The following is a 23,122-nucleotide window of genomic DNA, read 5'->3' on the forward strand; positions in this document are numbered from 1 at the left end:
AGCCTAGTGGTCTTGTTGAGACTTGCGTACCTGTCATTATTTGTATATTACATGAGCAGAAGCTAAATTTACAGGTTGAAATGTACTTCAACCTGTATTTAAAGAATAAAGTCAAAGAGATGTCAGTTTTTCTGGCTGTTGATTAATACCAGCTGTGAAGTATAACAATGCACTTAAGCAGTCACGTCATAGGAAAATAAGTGAACGATGTCCCAATGAAAAGGGAGCCAGGGTCATCACCAGTGCCCGGACCTGTGTATATGATATACTGATTAACGATCTCGGGAGCATGGGAGCTGATCGAGACACAGGGGTAGTGTGAGCGTTCCATAAAGCATGAGCCAATAGTCTCTGAGTTCGGGATGTTAAAAATACTATCATTGGTTTGAGCTACTGAACGAATACACCTCTTCACTAAACTAAAGTCATCTGACATACGAATCACACATCTTGTTTGTGAACGAGGAGCTGTTGACCGAATGAATTAGAGAATATAACAGAATATGATATATCATAGCGAAATATATTACAATTATACAAACACGTTGTAAAAATTACTTTTACTATATATAAGACACTAATTTTTGCCACCTACTGGCGTATGTATGTAATATATGATGAAATGGTCACTGAATGAATCAGTGAACGAGTCTGAACGAATCATTTTGTTGAACGAACTGAAAAAGAACGAATCACTCAAATGAATCAAAATTCCCATCACTATTAAATGCTGTATCCACAAAAAAATTATTACTGCAATACTATTCAATTCAATTTTATTTATATAGTGCTTTTCACAATGTGCATTGTTCCAAAGCAGCTTTACAGGAGCAAATAAGAAAAACACAGAAAGGTAAAACACAGCACAGTGCATGGTGTTTATAGACCAAGCAAGATCATTATAATAAATAATATCTAATAAATAAATGCAGTAATAAATAAATAAATGCAGTCTCCCGGTGAGCAAGCCAACACTGCACTGCTCTGCTGTGGCGAGGAACCCAAACTCCAATGCTGAATAATGGAGAAAAAAAAACCTCGGGAGAAACCAGGCTCAGCCGGGAGGGCCAGATCTCCTCTGACGTGTCATAGCTGCACTCAGTGACCCCGACCAAAGCCACCGAGCAACGTCCACGAAGAACAGGGAGAGCCCACGAGCCGCGACCCAGGAAGCCCCACCCGCCGAAACCGTGCAGGTCCAACCCGGTCCCATTCCGTGATCAACAACAGACAACAGAGGGACAACCAGGGAAAAGTAGTAATGGCATAATTAACTTTATTCCTCTGTTGTCCGACATCGACCACAAAACAAGACCAACCAGACCAGACCCACACAGTCCCAACAAATGAAACGCCCCGAACCACAACCAACAAGCCCCCCCACTCCCTACAACACCCACCCAGCTACCTCCAATCAAAGTCACTGAGTGCAGCCATAACTTCAAACTGCTGTCGTGTGATGTAAGTTTAGCATTAAATACCAAGTATTGTAAATTTAGCATTTATGTGACAGGTAGTCCGTCTTTGCTCTCGGTTGGGGATGGAATTGTCTGAGCTGGGCCGGCCAGATGGTCGCCTTTTTCTTGGGTGGTGATGGAATTGCCTTGGATGGAGCTGGATGGTCAGTCAGTCCGCAGGCTCTCGCAGGAGGATGGCACGGGATTTTCAGATGTAGCTGGCGTAATCTCTAGTTGTGGATGGGCATATGACGTTCATCTGGGTCTGGCGGAATCTCTCCCTACCTCGGGATGGGCATCCCGAGGCGAGGGCAGAAACAGAAAGAGAATAATTAGCGTAGCTGCTGTTCATTAGCTATGTATTAGTGAATGCTTGGCTGAAAAGATGTGTCTTTAATCTAGATTTAAATTGGGAGAGTGTGTCTGACCCTCGAATAGTATCGGGGAGGCTATTCCAGAGTTTAGGTGCTACGTATGAGAAAGCTCTACCCCCTTTGGTGGATTTAGTTATTCTAGGTGTTATCAAAAGTCTGGAGTTTTGAGATCTTAGAGAGCGTGATGGGTTGTAGTGTGGTAGAAGCTCTGTTATGTAGGTAGGGGCTAAACCGTTTAAGGCTTTATAAGTAATTAAAAGAACTTTAAAGTCAATACGATACTTAATGGGTAACCAGTGAAGGGTTGATAACATTGGGGTTATGTGATCGTATTTTCTGGACCTGGTTAGAACTCTGGCAGCTGCATTCTGAACTAACTGTAGTTTGTTTATTGATGCTGCAGGACAACCACTAAGCAGTGCATTACAGTAGTCAAGTCTTGAGGTCACAAATGCATGAATAAGCTTCTCTGCATCAGCCACACATAAAATATTTCGCAATTTGGCAACATTTCTAAGGTGGAAGAAGGCTGTTTTTGTGACATTTGAGATGTGATTTTTAAATGACAGGTTGCTGTCTAATATAACGCCAAGGTCTTTAACTGTATTTGTTGGAGTAACAGTGCAGCCTTCAATTTGCAGGTCATAATCCGAAATATTCTGCTCACGTGTCTTTGGTCCGATAAGTAATATTTCTGTTTTATTAGAATTTAAAAGAAGGAAATTACAAGTCATCCAATGTTTTATATCGTCGATGCACTCTGCCAATTTGGATACTGCCAATACTATAATGTAGACGACTTCTCTTTTGTTTACTATTTTTTATAGGCAAGAAACCGCAGATTATTCTACTAATCTTCCTGTGCCAATGCCTCGTGTGAAGAAACATTTAAGTGCCTCGTTCCCAGAAGACAGTTCCATTCCTTCATCAGCCTGTCAAAGTGAAGTTTCTATAAAGGCCAATGATGAACCTACAGTACCTGTTCGTAATAAAAGAAGAGCAGATAACACTTTTGCAACCACTAAAACAAAGGTTGTTGTAGCTGCTGCTGGATCTTTTTAATTACCCTTAAATAACCATAGTGATAATTATGTACCACAGTTATTGAGTAAGTGGTTATTTTGTGTATGTGTTCAATTTCAGATGGCAAGCATGGTATACTCAAGTCAGTCTCTGCTCGAATGGTGCCAAAAGGTCACACAAGGCTACAAGGGTGTAAAGATCATAAATTTTAGCACCTCATGGCGAAATGGACTTGCCTTCTGTGCCATCTTGCACCACTTCCACCCTAATAAAGTGTGAGTCTTTTATGTGAAACATAGACATGATGCTAGTTGTTTTAAAGGGTTAGTTCTGTAAGGGTTATGTGTGTTTTTGTCATGGTCGTTTTGCCGGTGGTCCAAAGTATGGTGGTCATGGAGGTATCTGTTCCTGAGGTCCTGTCACCAGAGTCAGCTTTGTCGGTTGTGGCTGCAGCTTTGTGGTGTGTCTGGGCTGTGCACTGCTCTTCCTCTCCAGAGGTTGTTGACAAGATGGATGCTCAGGACTCTTCCGTGCCAGGTGCCTCAGTCAAGATAGCCGCTCTGACTTCTCCAGCTCTGCTTGCACCTCCATATTGTTCAGCGCTGCCTGCCAAGCTTTGGCTTCCAGCCCTGCCTGCCACGCCCAGGTTTCCAGCTCTGCCTGCCACGGCCAGGCTTCCAGCTCTGCCTGCCACGCCCAGGCTTCCAGCCCTGCCTGCCAAGCCCAGGCTTCCAGCCCTGCCTGCCACGCCCAGGCTTCCAGCCATGCCTGCCACGCCCAGGCTTCCAGCCCTGCCTGCCACGCACAGGCTTCCAGCCCTGCCTGCCATGCCCAGTCTTCCAGCCCTGCTTACCACGCCCAGGCTTACTGCTCTGCCGGCTCCACCTCCTGCTCCGCCCTGGAATCCACCAGGACCACCTCTGCACCACGGCCCAGGTCCGCCTCTGCTCCACGGCTCAAACCCGCCACCGGGTTCTATTTCCCTTCTTGGGCCTGGCCCTCCAACCCTCCCCTTGTTCGGGTTCTGCTCCACCACCCTTCTGAACAGTTGGGACTCTTTTTTTGGGCATCAGGAGCCACCCTTAAGAGGGGGGGTTATGTACGGGTTATGTGTGTTTTTGTCATTTCTTTTATTTTGATGTTGTTTTTGTAGTCAAGGTTTTATGGTTTCTGTAGTCTTTTGTGTTTTCCTGCCCTGATTGTTTCCAGGTGTACCTTGTTACCTCTGATTGTCTTGCGTATATATACCCCTGTGTTTGTCATAGTCCTTTATTGAGTGTGTTTGAGTTGTTTTGTTCCTGTTATGCCTTACCATGTCTGATCTTGTTTATGTTTGTCGTTATGGGATGTTACTTTATTTAGACTATTAAATTACGTAAAAGCTTTATTAAACATCTATTCATTATGTTTGTTTTTCTGTTTTCAGAAATTATGAAATGCTGGATCCATACAACATTAAACACAACAATAAGAAGGTGATCCTCCCTCTTTCCAAATGAAATAGCCTACTGATATTTCTTGTTGTGGTTCCTAGGTTACAGTTGGGACTGATGTTAGCCTAGGTATAGCTGGTTTATTTTCCCCTTATTAACCATCATGCTGAAAAATAGTTAGTCATACTGCCTTATAAGGTTGGGCTGTGGTAACAGCTGGTATCAGACATTCTACAATACTCAGAAAATAATTTGTGCCACTAACCATTAAAGTGGCCTATGCCTGAACAGAATTTTACGAATGTTACATTATCTACTTAATGTTCATGACTCAAGCTTGATAAAGTTTTAATGTGTCCTCCCCATTTTCAGATTGTTCCTATGGCCCTGTATGGGAGGACCTGCACTTTTAACTTTTAAAAAGCTGATTTAAACACGCTAAAAATCACAAGGCCCTTTTTCAACTCCACTTTTACTCCCCAATGTTTGTTTTTATTAAATAAATGTTTATATTACAACTGAATTCTGTAATTGATATAAAAATGACAGACTCCATTTCTACTCCTAGGCATTTGATGGCTTTGCTGAAATTGGGATCCCCAGGTTGATAGAGCCCTCAGATATGGTGCCGTTGGCAGTGCCCGACTGGCTCATTGTCATGACCTATCTCAATCAGATCCGCACCCGTTTCACGGGCCAGGAGCTCATTGTCATTCAGATTGAGAAGAACAGCAGTGAGTCCAGTTATGTTGTGGGTGAAAAGAGGGAGGAAGCTGACCCTGAAGCTGCTGCTCGTTACTGTGCCAAACGACTCCAGAGCAGTGGCATCATTCTTGAGTCCAATGGCAACTTAGCTGAAAGAGACATGAAAGGAGATTCTGGTGCTTTGGTGCCACCTCCAAGAATCAAGAGAACACAGGGCTTGAGCCAAGCTGGATGTTCAAGGGGCACCCAGCCTCCTGTGGCCCCACCCAGAACTTACTCATCCAAGGCTTTTTCTCATGTCAAGGATGCAGATCTGGCAGAAAAGCACAGATCACAGTTATGGGAAGGGTCACTGGATGAGGCTGATATGCAAGAACAACATGGTGCTATAGAGGTAATATGTTTAAACCATATGTTAATTTTAGTAGACTGTGAAATCAAGGTATTTATTATTTTAACCTTATGAACTAACTTTGCCATGTTTAATTGTATAGGCCTTTGTCTGAAATTGCTTGTTACATGTATACTGTACTATATCAGACATCTGTCTTTTTGTAGTGGTGTGCAAATTCTGAATGAACAACAACATTTTGCAAAACGCTGCTCTACATTGTTTTTTTACCCAGTCTATATCAGGCCTCGCAGAAACTGAAGGAGGAAGTGCAGAGACACGTAAGAATGTTTTTTATTATTTTTCAAAAATGTTTTAATATTTTGTTTCACTTGCTCCCTAAATAAATAGTTATAAGCATCTGTGAAACTATTGTATGCAATTGGGTGATGAATGTTTTTTGTTTGTTTGTTTTGTGTTTTATAGCAATTGTTGAAGTTGCTGAAGGGGGCACAGCAGGAGACAAGCAGGTCTTCACATTTCTAAATAGTTATATGTATAGTTTTACACAAGTGTCTACATTCAGGGCCACAGCATACGTGTAGTCAAGTCAAGTCAATTTTATTTTTATAGTGTTTTTTACAATTTGCATTGCAGAGAGAGATTTTCATTTTGATAAAAACTTTATTAACAAATAATTAATACTCTCCCACAGTTATCACAACTTCTCCTCTAAAGTAATACAGTCAACAAAAAACTATATAAAAAAATCATAGAAGACATCACAAAGAAAAAAACAAATCACCTTCACATACTACACACAAAGCACCATAACTGCACCATATCAGCTCAAAAATAGAAAGGTCATCGATGGCCTTATAAAAACGGAAATCAATAAGCATTCTAGATTTTATCAACGTTTGAAAACAGACAATAACATCATCACTAGACTGCTGCTGTATTTTTTTCCCTACTGATGTAAACACCCATTTTTGCCTGACCCAAGATAAAATTCAACAACTGACAAGTAAAACGTTTAACTCGTGAATACTTAAAACCCAAAATAAAAGTCTCATTACAAAACGTTTTCTTGAGACTCTAAAACAAATCCTTTAACCTAAGAAACATAGGTTCCAATCTAGAACAAAACAAAAACAGTCTCCCTTTGAGCACAGAAGGGACAAGCAGAGCTAACATCAGGATTTAACACTGAATGAAAGGAATTGACTGCAATCGCACTGTGGAGAATTCTCCACTGCATGTCCCCTATGTGCTTTGGCAATGGTGGCTTATATAGACATCTCCATTCAGGTTTACACTCATCACTTAATCAATTTCAATTTTTTATTTATATAGCACTTTTCACAATGTGCATTGTTCCAAAGCAGCTTTACAGGAGCAAATAAGAAAAACACAGAAAGGTAAAACACAGCACAGTGCATGGTGTTCATAGACCAAGCAAGATCATTATAATAAATAATATCTAATAAATAAATGAATAAATAAATAAATAAATGCAGTCTCCCGGTGAGCAAGCCAACACTGCACTGCTCTGCTGTGGCGAGGAACCCAAACTCCAATGCTGAATAATGGAGAAAAAAAAACCTCGGGAGAAACCAGGCTCAGCCGGGAGGGCCAGATCTCCTCTGACGTGTCATAGCTGCACTCAGTGACCCCGACCAAAGCCACCGAGCAACGTCCACGAAGAACAGGGAGAGCCCACGAGCCGCGACCCAGGAAGCCCCACCCGCCGAAACCGTGCAGGTCCAACCCGGTCCCATTCCGCAATCAACAACAGACAACAGAGGAACAACCAGGGAAAAGTAGTAATGGCATAATTAACTTTATTCCTCTGTTGTCCGACATCGACCACAAAACAAGACCAACCAGACCAGACCCACACAGTCCCAACAAATGAAACGCCCCGAACCACAACCAACAAGCCCCCCCCACTCCCTACAACACCCACCCAGCTACCTCCAATCAAAGTCACTGAGTGCAGCCATAACTTCAAACTGCTGTCGTGTGATGTAAGTTTAGCATTAAATACCAAGTATTGTAAATTTAGCATTTATGTGACAGGTAGTCCGTCTTTGCTCTCGGTTGGGGATGGAATTGTCTGAGCTGGGCCGGCCAGATGGTCGCCTTTTTCTTGGGTGGTGATGGAATTGCCTTGGATGGAGCTGGATGGTCAGTCAGTCCGCAGGCTCTCGCAGGAGGATGGCACGGGATTTTCCGATGTAGCTGGCGTAATCTCTAGTTGTGGATGGGCATATGACGTTCATCTGGGCCTGGCGGAATCTCTCCCTACCTCGGGATGGGCATCCCGAGGCGAGGGCAGAAACAGAAAGAGAATAATTAGCGTAGCTGCTGTTCATTAGCTATGTATTAGTGAATGCTTGGCTGAAAAGATGTGTCTTTAATCTAGATTTAAATTGGGAGAGTGTGTCTGACCCTCGAATAGTATCGGGGAGGCTATTCCAGAGTTTAGGTGCTACGTATGAGAAAGCTCTACCCCCTTTGGTGGATTTAGTTATTCTAGGTGTTATCAAAAGTCTGGAGTTTTGAGATCTTAGAGAGCGTGATGGGTTGTAGTGTGGTAGAAGCTCTGTTATGTAGGTAGGGGCTAAACCGTTTAAGGCTTTATAAGTAATTAAAAGAACTTTAAAGTCAATACGATACTTAATGGGTAACCAGTGAAGGGTTGATAACATTGGGGTTATGTGATCGTATTTTCTGGACCTGGTTAGAACTCTGGCAGCTGCATTCTGAACTAACTGTAGTTTGTTTATTGATGCTGCAGGACAACCACTAAGCAGTGCATTACAGTAGTCAAGTCTTGAGGTCACAAATGCATGAATAAGCTTCTCTGCATCAGCCACACATAAAATATTTCGCAATTTGGCAACATTTCTAAGGTGGAAGAAGGCTGTTTTTGTGACATTTGAGATGTGATTTTTAAATGACAGGTTGCTGTCTAATATAACGCCAAGGTCTTTAACTGTATTTGTTGGAGTAACAGTGCAGCCTTCAATTTGCAGGTCATAATCCGAAATATTCTGCTCACGTGTCTTTGGTCCGATAAGTAATATTTCTGTTTTATTAGAATTTAAAAGAAGGAAATTACAAGTCATCCAATGCTTTATATCGTCGATGCACTCTGCCAATTTGGATAGTTGGAAGGAATCATCTGGTCTTGATGAGATATATAGCTGAGTATCATCTGCATAACAGTGGAAGCTAATTCCATGTTTTCTAATAATGTTTCCAAGGGGCAGCATGTATATGGAGAATAGCAAGGGTCCTAAAACCGATCCCTGAGGTAATCCATAATTTACTTGCGTTAGATTTGATGATTCCCCATTTAAATGGACAAATTGATGTCTGTCTGATAAGTAAGATCTGAACCATTGTAGTGCCTGTCCCTGAATACCGGTATAATTGTGTAAGCGATCTAGAAGTATTTTATGGTCTACAGTATCGAACGCAGCACTAAGGTCGAGCAGGACTAGGAGTGAGATGTTACCTTTATCTGATGCTATAAGCAGGTCGTTTGTAATTTTAACGAGCGCAGTTTCAGTACTATGATGCGGTCTAAAGCCTGACTGGAATTTTTCGTGTATGTCATTATTTTGTAAGAAAGAGCACAACTGAGTGGACACTACTTTTTCTAGTATTTTAGACAGGAAAGGGAGATTTGAAATCGGTCTATAGTTTCCTAGTTCATTGGGGTCTAAGTTTGGTTTCTTGATAAGAGGCTTAATGACGGCCAGTTTAAAGGGTCCTGGGACATGGCCTAGATTAATTGACGAGTTGATAATGTTATAAATGGGCTCAATTGCAACGGGTAATAACTCTTTTAATAATTTAGTTGGTATGGGGTCTAATAAGCAAGTTGTAGGTTTAGATGTTGCAATAAGTTTAATTAAATCTTCCTGTTTTATAGGTGAAAAACACTGTAGCCTTTCTTTTGGGGCGATGGTTGGTACTAATTTATAGGACAGACTTGGAGGTTGAGATTTTACTATTTTGTCTCGTATGTTTTCGATTTTCTCTGTAAAAAAGTTCATGAAATCATTGCTACCAAGGTGCGGCGGAATACCCAGGTCAGGTGAAGTCTGTTTATTTGTTAGTTTAGCAACTGTACTAAATAAAAACCTTGGATTGTTTTTGTTAGTTTCTATGAGGTTACGGAGGTGCTCAGCCTTTGCTGCTTTTAGTGCCTTTTTATAACAGTTTGCACTCTCTTTCCACGCAATTTTAAAGACCTCTAATTGGGTTTGTTTCCATTTGCGCTCCAGTTTACGTGTTTCTCTTTTAAGGGCGCGAGTGGTGCTATTGTACCATGGTGCTGCGTTTTTCTCATTAATCTTTTTTGACTTCATAGGTGCGACAGCTTCTAATGTATTAGAGAAAATAGTGCCCAATTTGCTGGTCATGTCATCGAGCGATTCTATATTTATTGGTATGGTTATTAAAGGAGTCAGATCTGGCAAGCTCTTTGCGAAACTATCTTTAGTAGTCGAGGTAATTGTTCTACCCTGTCGATAACGAGTTAAACGGCTGATTTCTGCAGTGCGCAGTGTACATGTTATAAGATAGTGATCAGTGACATCGTCGCTTTGAGGTATAATATCTATATTGGTTAGATCGGCTCCGTGAGATATAATCAAGTCTAGTGTATGATTAAATCGATGAGTGGGTCCATTGATGTGTTGTGTTACTCCAAAAGAGTGTAATAGCTCTGTAAACGCCACTGCTAATGCATCGTTAGCACTATCTACGTGGATATTAAAGTCTCCGACAATTAGTACTTTATCAACGTTAACCAATAGGTCCGATAGGAAGTCCGCAAACTCTTTCAGAAAATCAGTGTAGGGACCAGGGGGTCTATACACTGTAGCCAACGTACAAGAAAGCAATGATTTTTTACTGTCAATTGGAACAATTATGTTCAACGCAAGCACTTCAAATGATTTAAATTTATGCTCCGTTCTCTGAGTTACAGTAAGAAAGTCTCTAAAGATTGTTGCGACACCGCCACCTCGACCAACCGGACGTGGCTCATGCATATAACAGTAGCTTGGTGGTGTACACTCATTTAGACCGTAATAATCATTTGGTTTAAGCCAGGTTTCGGTAAGGCAAAGTATATCAAAACTGTTGTCTGTGATCATTTCATTTACAATAACTGCTTTTGAATTTAGTGATCTAATATTAAGTAGGCCGAACTTTATGAGTTTGTTTTGGTCGTTTATTACATTGTCCTCAGGTTTAATCACGATTAGATTTTTTCTCTGAGATTTGGCTATTTTGTTATTTTGTAGTATTATTCGGGGGACAGACACAGTCTCTATGCATTTGGAAGCAGTAACATTTCTAACAGATGAGTGGGAGGAACACAGACTATGGTTGAAGTTTTGACTTACCGCTGGGAGACGTAGTCAAGCGGTGCGTAGCGTCTTTGAGATGTTGTCAGACAGAAGAACCGCTCCGATGCTGCTGGGGTGCAGGCCGTCAGGGCGGAAGAGCCTAGGTCGCTCCCAGAACAGATCAAAATTATCAACAAAGAGCAGCTTCTGTTCAATACACCATGACATCAACCATTTATTTAGAGCAAATAGTCTACTGAACTTTTCATTCCCTCGTCGGTAGGTAGGAAGCGGCCCTGATACGATGATCCTCGCTGTGGGCGATGCGTTGCGTACCGTCTCGATCAGACTCCTGAAGTCCCTCTTCAGGATCTCCGACTGCCTCATCCTGACGTCATTCACCCCCGCGTGCAGCACGACAGCTCCGACGTTAGCATCGTCCTTCAGGATCGCAGGTACCTGCGCAGAGACATCAAGAACACGGGCGCCAGGAAAACAATGAGTGCGCACCTTACCTTTAGTGGAGGAAGCGCGTACGTTCCGGACGATTGAGTCTCCGATGACCACAGCGTTGCATTCCGTCTCGCAGAGGGCGGCAAAGCGGTTCCTGGTCGGGATCTCGAAGACCGGTGGCGGCGGTTGGGTCATCGCTCCAGTCCTAGCTCGCGCCTTTCGCCGTGGGTGTGCCGGTGCAGGAGTGAAGTTCATTTGGGCTGACCGTGTTCTCGAAGCCTGGGCTCTGTGCAGAGAAACACGCGGAGTAGAAGTGGAAGGAGTATTAAAATCGCGATGAAAACTTACCGCGGATTTGCGAGCGTCAGCTCTGGATGTTTCCAGCGCCGTTTTTCGTTCTCGCAGCCGTGTCTGCTTCTCTAGTAGATCCTGGATCTGCTTCTCCACAGCCTCCAGTTCCGACTGAAGTGCGATCGTTTCCTCATCTGCACACAGAGGTACAAACACATCTGAAACATTAGCCATTAGTGATGTAGTAACGAGAACAGTGTGTTAAGCAGTAAGCAGGCAGGCTGGGAATGCTAACAGCCTGAGGCTAATAGCGAGTGATCCGATAAAAATAAATTATCTGTGCGTTTAAGTACGATTTTTGGTATGGGATATATTTAAGGATATGTTTTACCCTCGGAGAATAACAATTTAAAACACAAGTCTTAAGATATAACAAGAATAAACGATGTATTAAGAATAAGTTTGAAAGAGCTCCGACTCAAACCACGCGCTCTCAGCAAACAGGTAGTGACGGAAAGCAAGTGACTCCATAAAGTTGCAAAAATCCCTGGAGAGTGACTTGTTTGGACAGCAAACATGCATGTTGAAATCACCCAATAAACCCAATCGAACATCGTTTGTGCCGACATGAATAACAATCTTACTGAATTTATGATTACCTTTAGCCAGCACATTTAAATTTGATTTGATGTCTGGCACTCTTGGCTCCCGGTAAACATTGGACTATGGTGGCTGGTACCGCTATGTTAAAGGAGCTGTATATAAAATTGACACCTAGCTGTTGAGCTTGGTATCGCAGACAAAATTCAATATATTGGAGAGGGGTTTTCCCTGCCCCTCCTCCAAATTTATACATTTTCAGTGGTTTTGTTGTTTGCAAATATAACTCAATCAGCAGCCCGTTTCAGATGTTGCGTCCTCAGGAGGTCACATTTACAGGCCATATTGCTGTCTCGTGTAAATAACCGTAATAAAATGATATATTACTCCTCGTAAGTTGTAAAATAATATAGTAATTCTTTCTAAGTTTGCAACGTAATAGTACGGGAAAGGGTGGAATCTGCTCTGAACCAGATCGTTTGTTTTCTGCAATATGCAGTGATTGTCGCCAACTGGCAACCGAGCTGTCGAAATACACTGTTGGGTAAATTGTCAGTGGGTGGGATCACACGGACCAAAACAAAAACAGACATTCCTGCACGGAAAGCACATTTCAGAGTGGAATAACTAGCTATAGCCTTGTTTTTTGGACAAACCAATACATGAACTTAGCATGTTTTCTAAATGTCTACGAACATATTAAGGTATAGTTTTGATTTAATATAGTAAAATTATTATATACAGCTCCTTTAACGTTCCATACAATACAATCACAAATAACGGTGCGTCACTGTAATTGGAACGGTTGAGTGATGTTTTGACCTGCAACTATGTCGTCTCACAGTCACGAAGTAATTGGAACGGTTGAGTGATGTTTTGACCTGCAACTATGTCGTCTCACAGTCACGAAGTTTCCCTGTCTACGACAGGGAAACTTTCCCTGCTGCAGGGATCTTCAACCGGAACCAAACTGTGCGCGCTAACGTTATTCGCTTCCAAAGTGTTTTCTATGGCCCTTACACGCCTACTATCCTTAAATAAAGATTGAATGCGAGACTCTAATTCTGAGATGTTCTCTGTCAGCCTAACTATTTCCCTGCAGTATTACATGTAAAGCCCTCACCACTGACAGAGAAGGCTAAGCTAAACATATCACATGAGGTGCAAGTGACATTAATAGGAGTAGAAGCCATAACTCACCAGGTATGAAGCGTAATTCTGATTTACCAAGGTTTCTCAATGTATCGCAGTATATACTGTACACTTAAAAAGAGAAACAGTTTGCACACAAGACAAACTAGAAGGCAAGCTGATGTTCCACGTATAAACAGAAATCAAGCTAGCACGCTAATGCTATGCTAACGGCGTTGAGTTCACTATCAAGTTTGGTTTGGATTTTCAAGTAAATAACAAGGACAGTGTTGGACTTTAAAGGCAGTCCTGCATGTTCAGAAATTTGAAGAGACAATTTGGTCAAAAGTAATATGAGGTTTTATTATCAGATGTGAAAAGTAATGACAAAGCTTTGGGTTGTCAGACGACCTCCAAAAAGCCAACAACCCAGATCATTTCCTGACATGCATATTTATACAGTATGTGACGTCGTTCTATCTTCTGACTCCTCCCCTGCCTTGTAAGGAGTGCTGCTCTCTCTCTCTCCACCGATCACCGTGTACCACATGTATCTGACTCCATTCCTCCTTCGCCAGTTTCTGCAAAACATGTTTTTGCAACACTTCTCTTCGCTAATTTGAGGAAGTGCCCTCTCGAGACAGTTTCATATCGCAAGACAACATGTAAAAATACTTTCAGTAAAAAACACTCAATCATCTAATACTTTGATTATGCAGCGTTGCTTCTTAATCCTATGGTTCAATAAAACACATCAAAACTCATGATTATACTTAAAACATATGCAATGGATTAATTCATAACTCTGTGTGTGTGTTAGTTGGTTAGACTCGTCAAAACGAGCTGTGATGATTCTGCACGTACACACAGTTAGTTCCTCTTCTGCGGTTAAGCTAGTTTCCTGTTTTTCTGTTACAAACAGTCTAATATTCGACAGAAATTTTCACTGAGCAACACAGCAAACACATTTAAACAAACACAATGCAATGATTATTAATGAAATTCACTTATTGATTATATAGTAATTCCTTCATACTCATATTCTGAATAATATTTCCCCAATTCCCTCTCTTGACCTCATAAAGAGGTCACACATCTTAAAACTTAATCTTCTGTTAGGTCACTTGATAATAAAGGCATACTGTATGGAGGTGGAGTTACTTCTTTTTTCTCAAATCTGCTGTACAATAAATCTATCCAATCTTCCCACAGTCTTCATCTTGTTGCTGTTGTACTCACCCTCTCTAGTAATGTCTTATTATCTTTCAAAATTACACACTTCTTAAAACTTGATACCTTAAAATTTGCAAGAAAACACTCTTAAAAAATACACTTTTAAACCTGAAAATTGAAAAACATTGAAAAACACTCAAAACACACAATGATAAAACTTGATTATAAGGAATAAATGGTTATTTGTATGTCTCACGTCCGTGAACACTTCACTCAGAATCTTTTGCACTTTCTTGAAATCTAGCTTATCCAAGCCACACCCCAGCCTGGGGCTACTCGAGACACTTCTTACTCTATGAGCCACACACCAATCTCTCATGTGTTTTAGGCTTTTCTGTGAAACAGTCATACGTTGGTAAATCAGTGCACTTGTTCTTTGGTTATTAGGTGAAACACAGTCCTGTCTCTTTCCCTGGGTTACTGCCACTCACCCGGTTTTTTATTTTGACACCTTACTTTTTCCACTCCAAATTTCTCCTTGAACTGTTTTGCAATACCTGCCCCGTATGCACAATCAGCACTTACACAGTGAGCTAATGGTTCTGTGTGTGGGCTTGTGAAGATATCACCTGTTTTGTGTATAATTTGGAGCTGTTGGTGTTGTCCATGGCAATTTCAGTGTCTGTTTTACCGTACTCTCTGTATCTGTATCCTCCCTCTCTTGGACCTGAGTCCTCAGGTCCAAACCAGTGTCAGCAAGAGACCTAGAAGGGGGTCACAAGCTACACAGGATGTTAAATGGAACCAAGTGTCTCCTTTGCCTTGGAGTTGCACACAATGTGAGGTGCGAGCTGTCACACGTATAGGTTGAGACCACCGTGGTTCATTCCACTTTCTGCGGAATTTTCTGATCCTGACCCAGTCTGTTGTGACTGGTAATGGCAGTTCCTCAGGTTGCACTGGTACAGGAGTCACCTGATGGGAAAAGGTTCGAATCAGAGCTGTTAGTTTATCAAAATACACAGTATGAGACAATGGTTGCACGGTGTCTTCTCTCAACGCCGTACTGGGACCTGGAAATTGACGACCTGTAAGCAATTCAAAGGGTGTAAAGCCTGAGATCCTGTTAACAGAAGAACGGATAGACATTAGAGCAATTGGCAATGCAGATAGCCAGTTCAATTTTGTCTGTGCACAGATTTTTGCCAATTTTAGTTTTAACGTTAAGTTCAACCTCTCAACCTTACCTTGGCTTTCCGGATGATGGACTGCTCCGTACGCATGCGTGAGGCCTAGGGCCTGTTCAACAACTCTCAAATGGTCATTTTTAAAGTGAGTGCCGTTATCCGATCTGACACGTCTGGGGAACCCATAATGTGGAATGTAATGGTTGATTAGACACTTTATCACGGCCGTACTGTCCTCTCGGCCGACAGGATATGCTTCAGGCCAACCAGTGAAATAATCAACAATCACCAAAACATAGCGTTTACCATGTACTTTTGTGATCATGTCTGTGAAATCAATCACAATTTCCTCCCCTGGGCCTGATGTCAAAGGAAATGAACCTTTCTTTGGTTTGATACTGGGTTTCACATTATGTTCCTGACAGATAGAACAACTTGTCACGTGACCTGACACCATTGATTGCAAAAATGGATGCCACCAATGTTCAAGAACTCTCATCATTTGTTTATCATTGACATGGCTGAGACCATGAGCTTGAGTTAACATTGAGCCGGACAGTGACACAGGCAATGCCGGACGTCCGTCTGGCGCTTGCCATAGACCATCACTAGCACAGATGCCTCCATGCTGTGACCAAACTGATTGTTCTTCAGGGGCAGATTTCTGTTGTTCTTTTATCAGATATTCTCTAGTGAATCTTGGCAAAAGATCAGTACAAGCTCCGTCTGATCTCACCACCTGCTGATTGGCAACATAGCCAGCCGCAGTTTTGGCAGCTAGATCAGCTGCATTGTTTCCATCAGTGATATGGGAATCATTTTTGGAATGTCCTGGACATTTAATTACTGCTACCTCTTTGGGTATCATCAGAGCCTCTAAAAGGTCTCTGGCTTCACATGCATGCGTAATTGGTCGACCTGTAGATGTGGTGAACCCACATCTTTGCCATAAGGGCATTTCCACGTGGACAGCTGTTACAACATATGCTGAATCGGAATATATGTTCACACGGGTCTCACCAGCATAGTACAAGGCTCTGGTTACTGCAATCATCTCTGCTCTCTGTGCTGACTGTTTTCCTGTCAACAATTCAGATTCTCTGGTCACTAATGAACTCCCTACCTGTTCCACTACTGCATATGCTGCTTTCAGGCTACCATCTTCTGCTCTGAAACAACAACCATCTGTGAAAAGTGTTCTAACTGGTGGTGGGCTAGTCAATGGAACAGCTGACAAATCTTCCCTGATTTTAGATGCTTTCTCAGTGATGGGTGCACAATCATGTGGTTGGCCTTCAGTCATCAGATCAGCCATGTTTATGCCTTCATGTGTGTATGTTAGATTTGGACTGGTCAGAATCTTGGCAATGCGTCTTTGTCGCAAAGGAGAAAACGTGAATGATGATGAATTTACAAAAGACATGATTGAATGTGTTGTCAGGATTGTTAATGGATGACCCATAACAATGTGTGAAGTCTTGTGTACTACCTTAGCCAGGCCTGCTGCGAACCTAGAACAAAGAGGTTGTCTCTGCTCCACACAGTCTAAAAGTACACTGGCATACATCAGAACTTTTCTCCTACCCTGGTCTTTTTGGAATAGGACACCGTGTGCACTGGATCCTGACTCAGAGGTATCCAGGAAAAATGGTAACTCATAATTAGCACAGCTCAGGTGCACTGCATGAGCTAATTGTGTCTTAAGGTCAATGAACGTCCGTTCAGCCTCTGGTGTCCACTGAAGTTCTGCTTTCAGATTTTTCATGCCATGTTCCTTGATCAATTGTCTTAAAGGCAAGGTTAGTGAAACATACATGGGAATGTAATGTCTACTGAATCCTGTCAAACCTAGAAATGACAACATGTCTTTCACTGTGGTTGGCTTGGGATGGCTCAGTATACCCTGTCTTTGTGTTCCTGTCAAAGTTGAACCCTGTGCCGTGATCAGTCGACCCAAAAATGTAACACAAGGTCTGCAAACCTGCAGTTTGTCCTTGCTTACCTTAAACCCAGACTTATGCAACTGAAGTAACACAAGTCTGGTGGCTTCCAAGCATGCCTTTTCTGTTGTGGCAGCCAGCAATAGGTCATCAACATACATGATCATGACACAGTTTTCAGGTAAGCTACAGTCCTGTAGCTGTTGTTTCAAAACATGATTAAAAATTCCTGGGGATAGAATAAATCCCTGAGGTAATCTGTTATAGGAATACTGGCACCCCCTGTATGTAAAAGCCAAACATGCTTTGCACTCTTCTGCAATTGGAATACAAAAGAATGCATTTGCCAAATCAATGCATGTGAACCATTGATGTGCTGGTGTCAAGGTAGATAATGAAATATATGGGTTTGGCACAGTCATTGTGGGTGTTGCCACAATGGAATTGATATTTCTTAGATCATGTACCAATCTGTACTTGTTAGTTCCTGGTTTTGGCACAGGAAAAATTGGTGTGTTCCAATCTGAAATATAGGGTGTTATAACTCCCCTTTCCATTAGTCCAGCGACAGTGGTGGCTACACCTTGTTCTGCCTCTGGTTTGTTATGATACTGTGGGACCCAAATGGGTGAATTGGTTTTTATGCTGAAACTTACAGTTTGATGTTACAAAACCTACATCTGTTGGTCCTTTAGACCATAGATTATCTGGCAATGTGTCAATCATTTTACTTGTTCCATCAGCGTCTGTCTGTTCCCTACCATGGCTTCTAGAGATCTGTTTGTGTGTCAACACCCCTGTGTCTTCTGTATGGTCTTGCACCCAATATGCTTTTTGTGTATCTGAATATAGGATACCCCAATGTTCTGTGGGTTCCCAATCTTTGGCTGCTAACAATCTCTTAGTCATGTTGCCTAGCTCCCTAGCCTCATGATTTGGTTGTAATGCTAAAGAGATGTGTGGTGCAGCTGTATCAGACATTTCATACCATTTCATCTGCTCTTCTGTCAGTAAAATTGGTGCAACTACTCCCTCTTTTCCTATCATGAGTCCAGATCCCCTTAACACCCATTTACTGTCCTCTATTGCTTGAAACAGATCTTGGTATTGTGTGGTGTCATCCCTATCATAGAACAATGTGCAATGTAAGGGGTCTATGGGTGGCAGGAAAATGTCTATGTTTGTTATCCATTGGCGATGTTCATTATACCTTGATACAATACTATTAGGGGCTACACTGGAATCTAGCTCAACCCAATATATATCAGCATCTTCTAACTCACCACATGTTGTTAACATCCACTGACTGTCTGTGGTGTGACCTGAAAGAGAACAATTCGTTTCTGAACCATCTGGAAATTTCACTATCACTCCCTCGGGAGAACATAAAATGCTAGCTCCTAACTTGATCAATAGATCTCTGCCCAAAAGGGGGATGGGAGCATTACAAGAGTACAGGAATGAGTGCGTCAATATTTGTTTATCAATTTGTACCCTCAGCAACTTTGTCATAGGCCATTTTTCTACCTCACCAGAGAATCCTATTACTCCTACTGTGCGATTTGTGAGATCGCTGTTGTCAATTGTGCCCTTCGTTACAGTGGAGTATGTGGCCCCGGTATCTACCAGAGCTTTTAGTGGTTGTTGGTTTACCACTATTTCCATGAGAGGTTCAGCCAATCCTCTCATGGTGGTTCTCTGTGGGCCCCTTCAACATTCCTCCGCCCCACCCTCCGGGCCCCATGTTGGGTGCACAGGCACCTGTAGGTTGGAGGGTGACGAGAGGCGTTGCCCCGGGTTGTATGGGGTTTGTGGTCCCCAGCCAAGACCACCGGTGCCACCTCTTCGGGGACCCCATCCCCCCGCAGGTGGACCGTTATTTTGGCCCTGACTGTGTGCCGGTTTCTGTGGGCAATTTCTCACCCAGTGTCCATATTCACCACACTCAAAACACTGCTCCCTCTCAAACCCTCCCCTCCCTCTTTCCGGCCTACCTCGTCCATTGCCTCTCCAGGTGGGCCTCTGCCTACGGTTTGATCCTTGGGCATAATGTGAGTTGCTATATGGATGGTGGTGCGTCGGTCCTCCATAAGGAAAACCACTGTAAGGGGGTCCTTGATATGGGTCTATGGGTTGGGGTGCATTGGGAGTATGTTGTGGCATTTGCTTGGCCTTTTTGGTTGAGCCCTCACTTTTGGCTTTTTCTAATTGTAACTTCAACAATTGGGTTTTAACTTTTTCTAGTTCCTCTTCTTCTTTATTGGTTCTTTCAACTGCTCTGTCTGTGTGGTGCACTAAATGTCTTTCCCATACCTCGTTACTTGCCACTGGGATATCTGGGTTATTCTCCATTGTTTGTTTTACTCCATTCGGAGCTCCTGTCATTACTGCTGCTCTAAATATGTCTCGTGTCACCGGGTTATTTAAACTGTTTTCCTCCACCATTTGTTCCCACTCAGCAGCACAACGGAAATAATAGGCCGCTCCAGTCTCACCTGGCTTAATGCGGAATTTTACATTTTGGTATACCGTTGGTGGTACAGGATATAACCGTCTAAGTGTTATGCCAATTTCTGTGCTTACCCTTGCAAATGGTGTCTCATTTGCATCCAAAGTAGTGCGAGAATCAACCTCCAAATTCTGCAAATGTGAGGCTGTCAGTATTTGTCCCAACAGGCATCTCAAGTCACCCAAAGCCAAATCAATGCCATGACAGAGTACAGTTAATTTACTCAGCCATCTGCTGCCTCCAGAAGTAATGGGTGGCAATTTACTCACTATAGCTGTCATATCACTATGTGACCAGGGCTGGTACTGAAGATTCCCACCTGGTCTCTGCATCAATGGTGCCTGTATCTGAGGTGCCATTATTTGATTACCTGGACCATATAAAACAAACTCCCTTTCCCATGGACCCGATTTGCTTCTCAATCTAGTTGCTATTGGTCCATAGACAATCATGTCCCCTGTAATTTGCACCTTAAGTGATTCTTCCTGTTCGTTAAGACAGCGGGGTGTTGATGTATGTTTTGGTTGCTGTGTGCGTAATGGTTCCTTACTCTTATCCTCGTCCTCACTCTCATCATCTGCTTCCTCACTCTCATCAGTCGAGTTCGCCTTCTGACTATTCCTGGTGTTTTCCACCACCTCTATGGCTGCTCTGGCTTTATGCAATGTGTCATCCACATCCTTCCTTACTGCCTGAACCAGGTAGTCAAATTTCTGTTCCAAAGCCTGTATCTGGTTTGTAACTCCTGTTAGGTCTACATGTACTTCTCCACTGTTTATCTCTACCACCATCTGCTGGTGGGACGGCTCATATGGCGGAGGATGGCTTAATGAAGGATATATTGAAGGTATGTGTTTCTGAAGGGGAGGAGCTGTAGGGTTAGTCTGAATGCTTCCTGCTTTCTCTTCCTGTATCTTTCTGACTCTTGAGCTGTTCACTTCCTCTTTTCTCTCTCCACTCTGTACTTTCTGCGAGCTGAGTGCTGTAGTCGTTAAAGCCACTCTGGTCCACATCCTTAATGTCTTTTTTAGATTTTCTTCCTCGCTATTATGTTTCCCTGTATTATACCACTTAACCTTATCTTTCTCTTCAACATGTCTCCGTAACTTACTATGTGCTTTCTTTTCCATTTCTCTAACTTTCGGTGCTATAGGCATTCTCACTTCTTCTGCATTTTCCCATCCAAAATCATCACATAATCCTACCCAGCATTTGTCTATTTCTTTCTGTCTTTTCTTTCTCTTTGGCTTCATGTCTGTGCTAAAGCATATTCCGTAACACTTTTGCCACTGCACCATAACTGGCAGACATCCGTATTCATCACATTCTTTTGAAATTCAGCCATTTTACACACAATTGTACTGTTCACAATCTTTTACAGCCTTATGTATTCCAATTTATAGTATAAGGTGGTCTTTGTGACCAGTTTTCCAAATTAAGTAACTCAATTATTGACGCAACGTCTCAGTTTCTCAACAAGTCTCTGTGACGCAACGTCTTTTCTTCAATGCCTATTATTCCGTCATTCACATTAACTTTTAACATTCAACACACAACAAAACAATTTGGAATATCCTTTACGAGGTTTCGCCAGACTCGAGGCCTCTAAACCCGACCAAATTACTTACAGATCGAGGGCTCTACCGGTTTGATATTAATCGAGGGCCTCTAACCCGCAGAATTTACGATTTATTTCAATCGAGGGCCTCTAACCCGCAGAATTTACGATTTATTTCAATCGAGGGCCTCTAACCCGCAGAATTTACGATTTATTTCAATCGAGGGCCTCTAACCCGCAGAATTTACGATTTATTTCAATCGAAGGGCCTCTAACCCGCAGACACTTTTACATTTAGTTTCACGATCGAGGGCCTCTCAACCCACATTGTACTTATATTTCATACTCGAGGGCCTCTCAACCCAGAATTTATCTAACACCATGCTGACTCAACGTCTTACACTATTTGATTTTAAAAATGCTGATTTTCAAAACTATTCTTACTATCTCTTTACTCATTACGGAATGTTCATCTAGAATTCAACACAACAATTTAGGTATATTCAATAGCAGAATTTCGATAAACAGGCTTCTGCTTACCTCTTTTGTTGTTAGGTCGACCTGTGTGTTGAACCGATATCCGTTCCGCTTCTCCTTGCAAAGTGCTGAAAATGTCACTATCTCTTATCAAATCACGTCGGGTCACCAATTGTTGGACTTTTTGGCAGTCCTGCATGTTCAAAAATTTGAAGAGACATTTGTCAAAAGTATAAAGAGTTTTATTATCAGATGTGAAAAGTAAACAAAGCTTTGGGTTGCCAGCGCCTCCACCCCAAAAAGCCAACAACCCAGTCATCCATATCATGACATATTTATCAGTATTTGACGTCGTTCTATCTTCTGACTCCTCCTTCTCTGGGGGTTCTGCTCTCTCTACCCATCACCGTGACCACGTATCTGACTCCCTCCTTCTTGTAGTTCTGCAAAACATGTTTTTGCAACACATCTTGACCTGTCTTGCTAATTTAGGAAGTGCCCTGAGACAGTTTCATTCGCAAGACAACATAAAAATACTTTCAGTAAAAAACACTCAATCACTCTAATCTTTATTATGCAGCGTTGCTTCTTAATCCTATGTTCAATAAAACACATCAAAACTCATGATTATACTTAAAACATATGCAATGGATTAATTCTAACTCTGTGTGTGTGTTAGTTGGTTAGACTCGTCAAAACGAGCTGTGATGATTCTGCACGTACACACAGTTAGTTCCTCTTCTGCGGTTAAGCTAGTTTCCTGTTTTTCTGTTACAAACAGTCTAATATTCGACAGAAATTTTCACTGAGCAACACAGCAAACACATTTAAACAAACACAATGCAATNGACTCCTCCCCTGCCTCCACCAATCACCATGCATATCTGCAAAACATCTTTTTTGCACGACACATGTTTTGCAACGTGTGGTCAGCTGCTAATAAAGAGGAAGTATCGTCTAGAGACAGTTTCATATTGCAAAACAACATGTCAAAATACTTTCAGTAAAAAACTCAATCATCTAATGCTTTTAATTATGCAGCATTGTTTCTTAATCCTATGATTCAATAAGACACATCAAAACTCATGATTATACTTAAAACATATGC

The 23,122-nt window shown here is 42.1% G+C and overlaps 4 protein-coding genes across 8 annotated transcripts in view; 1 reads left to right on the plus strand and 3 right to left on the minus strand.

The window, feature by feature from the left end:
• The window catches only part of LOC130550388 (uncharacterized), a 105,845-nt gene extending 99,917 nt beyond the window's left edge, over nt 1-5,928 (plus strand). Inside the window, exons 16-21 of the mRNA XM_057327840.1 lie at nt 2,659-2,863; nt 2,975-3,129; nt 4,281-4,329; nt 4,856-5,386; nt 5,619-5,664; nt 5,810-5,928. Coding sequence (XP_057183823.1) covers nt 2,659-2,863; nt 2,975-3,129; nt 4,281-4,329; nt 4,856-5,386; nt 5,619-5,664; nt 5,810-5,928 — 1,105 coding nt within the window. The remainder of the gene's footprint in view (nt 1-2,658; nt 2,864-2,974; nt 3,130-4,280; nt 4,330-4,855; nt 5,387-5,618; nt 5,665-5,809) is intronic.
• On the minus strand, nt 1,721-11,942 carry LOC130550389 (uncharacterized). 5 transcript variants are annotated; one of them, XM_057327846.1, is made up of 4 exons: nt 11,497-11,940; nt 11,233-11,434; nt 10,753-11,154; nt 1,723-1,738 (listed from the first exon to the last, which is right to left on the minus strand). In XM_057327846.1, the coding sequence occupies exons 2-3, from the start codon at nt 11,401-11,403 to the stop codon at nt 10,768-10,770; spliced, it is 558 nt and encodes a 185-aa protein (XP_057183829.1). In that variant the 5' UTR covers nt 11,404-11,434; nt 11,497-11,940; the 3' UTR covers nt 1,723-1,738; nt 10,753-10,767. The 5 variants fall into 5 exon arrangements, with proteins under 5 accessions (XP_057183828.1, XP_057183824.1, XP_057183829.1 ...); XM_057327845.1 differs by lacking the exon at nt 11,233-11,434 and having other exon boundaries at nt 1,721-1,738; nt 11,497-11,942; XM_057327841.1 differs by having other exon boundaries at nt 1,722-1,738; nt 11,233-11,941.
• A 3,120-nt stretch (nt 11,943-15,062) lies between these two features.
• LOC130550393 (protein NYNRIN-like) lies at nt 15,063-18,121 on the minus strand. Its single transcript, XM_057327849.1, has one exon. It carries the CDS (start codon nt 18,025-18,027, stop codon nt 15,079-15,081), a length of 2,949 nt encoding a protein of 982 aa, XP_057183832.1. The 5' UTR covers nt 18,028-18,121; the 3' UTR covers nt 15,063-15,078.
• Nucleotides 18,122-19,068: 947 nt separating this feature from the next.
• LOC130550394 (uncharacterized) lies at nt 19,069-21,213 on the minus strand. Its single transcript, XM_057327850.1, has one exon. It carries the CDS (start codon nt 21,134-21,136, stop codon nt 19,181-19,183), a length of 1,956 nt encoding a protein of 651 aa, XP_057183833.1. The 5' UTR covers nt 21,137-21,213; the 3' UTR covers nt 19,069-19,180.
• Nucleotides 21,214-23,122: the final 1,909 nt, after the last annotated feature.

Source organism: Triplophysa rosa, unplaced genomic scaffold (genome assembly GCF_024868665.1).
Source record: "Triplophysa rosa unplaced genomic scaffold, Trosa_1v2 scaffold2_ERROPOS903570, whole genome shotgun sequence".
NCBI classification, from domain to species: domain Eukaryota; kingdom Metazoa; phylum Chordata; class Actinopteri; order Cypriniformes; family Nemacheilidae; genus Triplophysa; species Triplophysa rosa.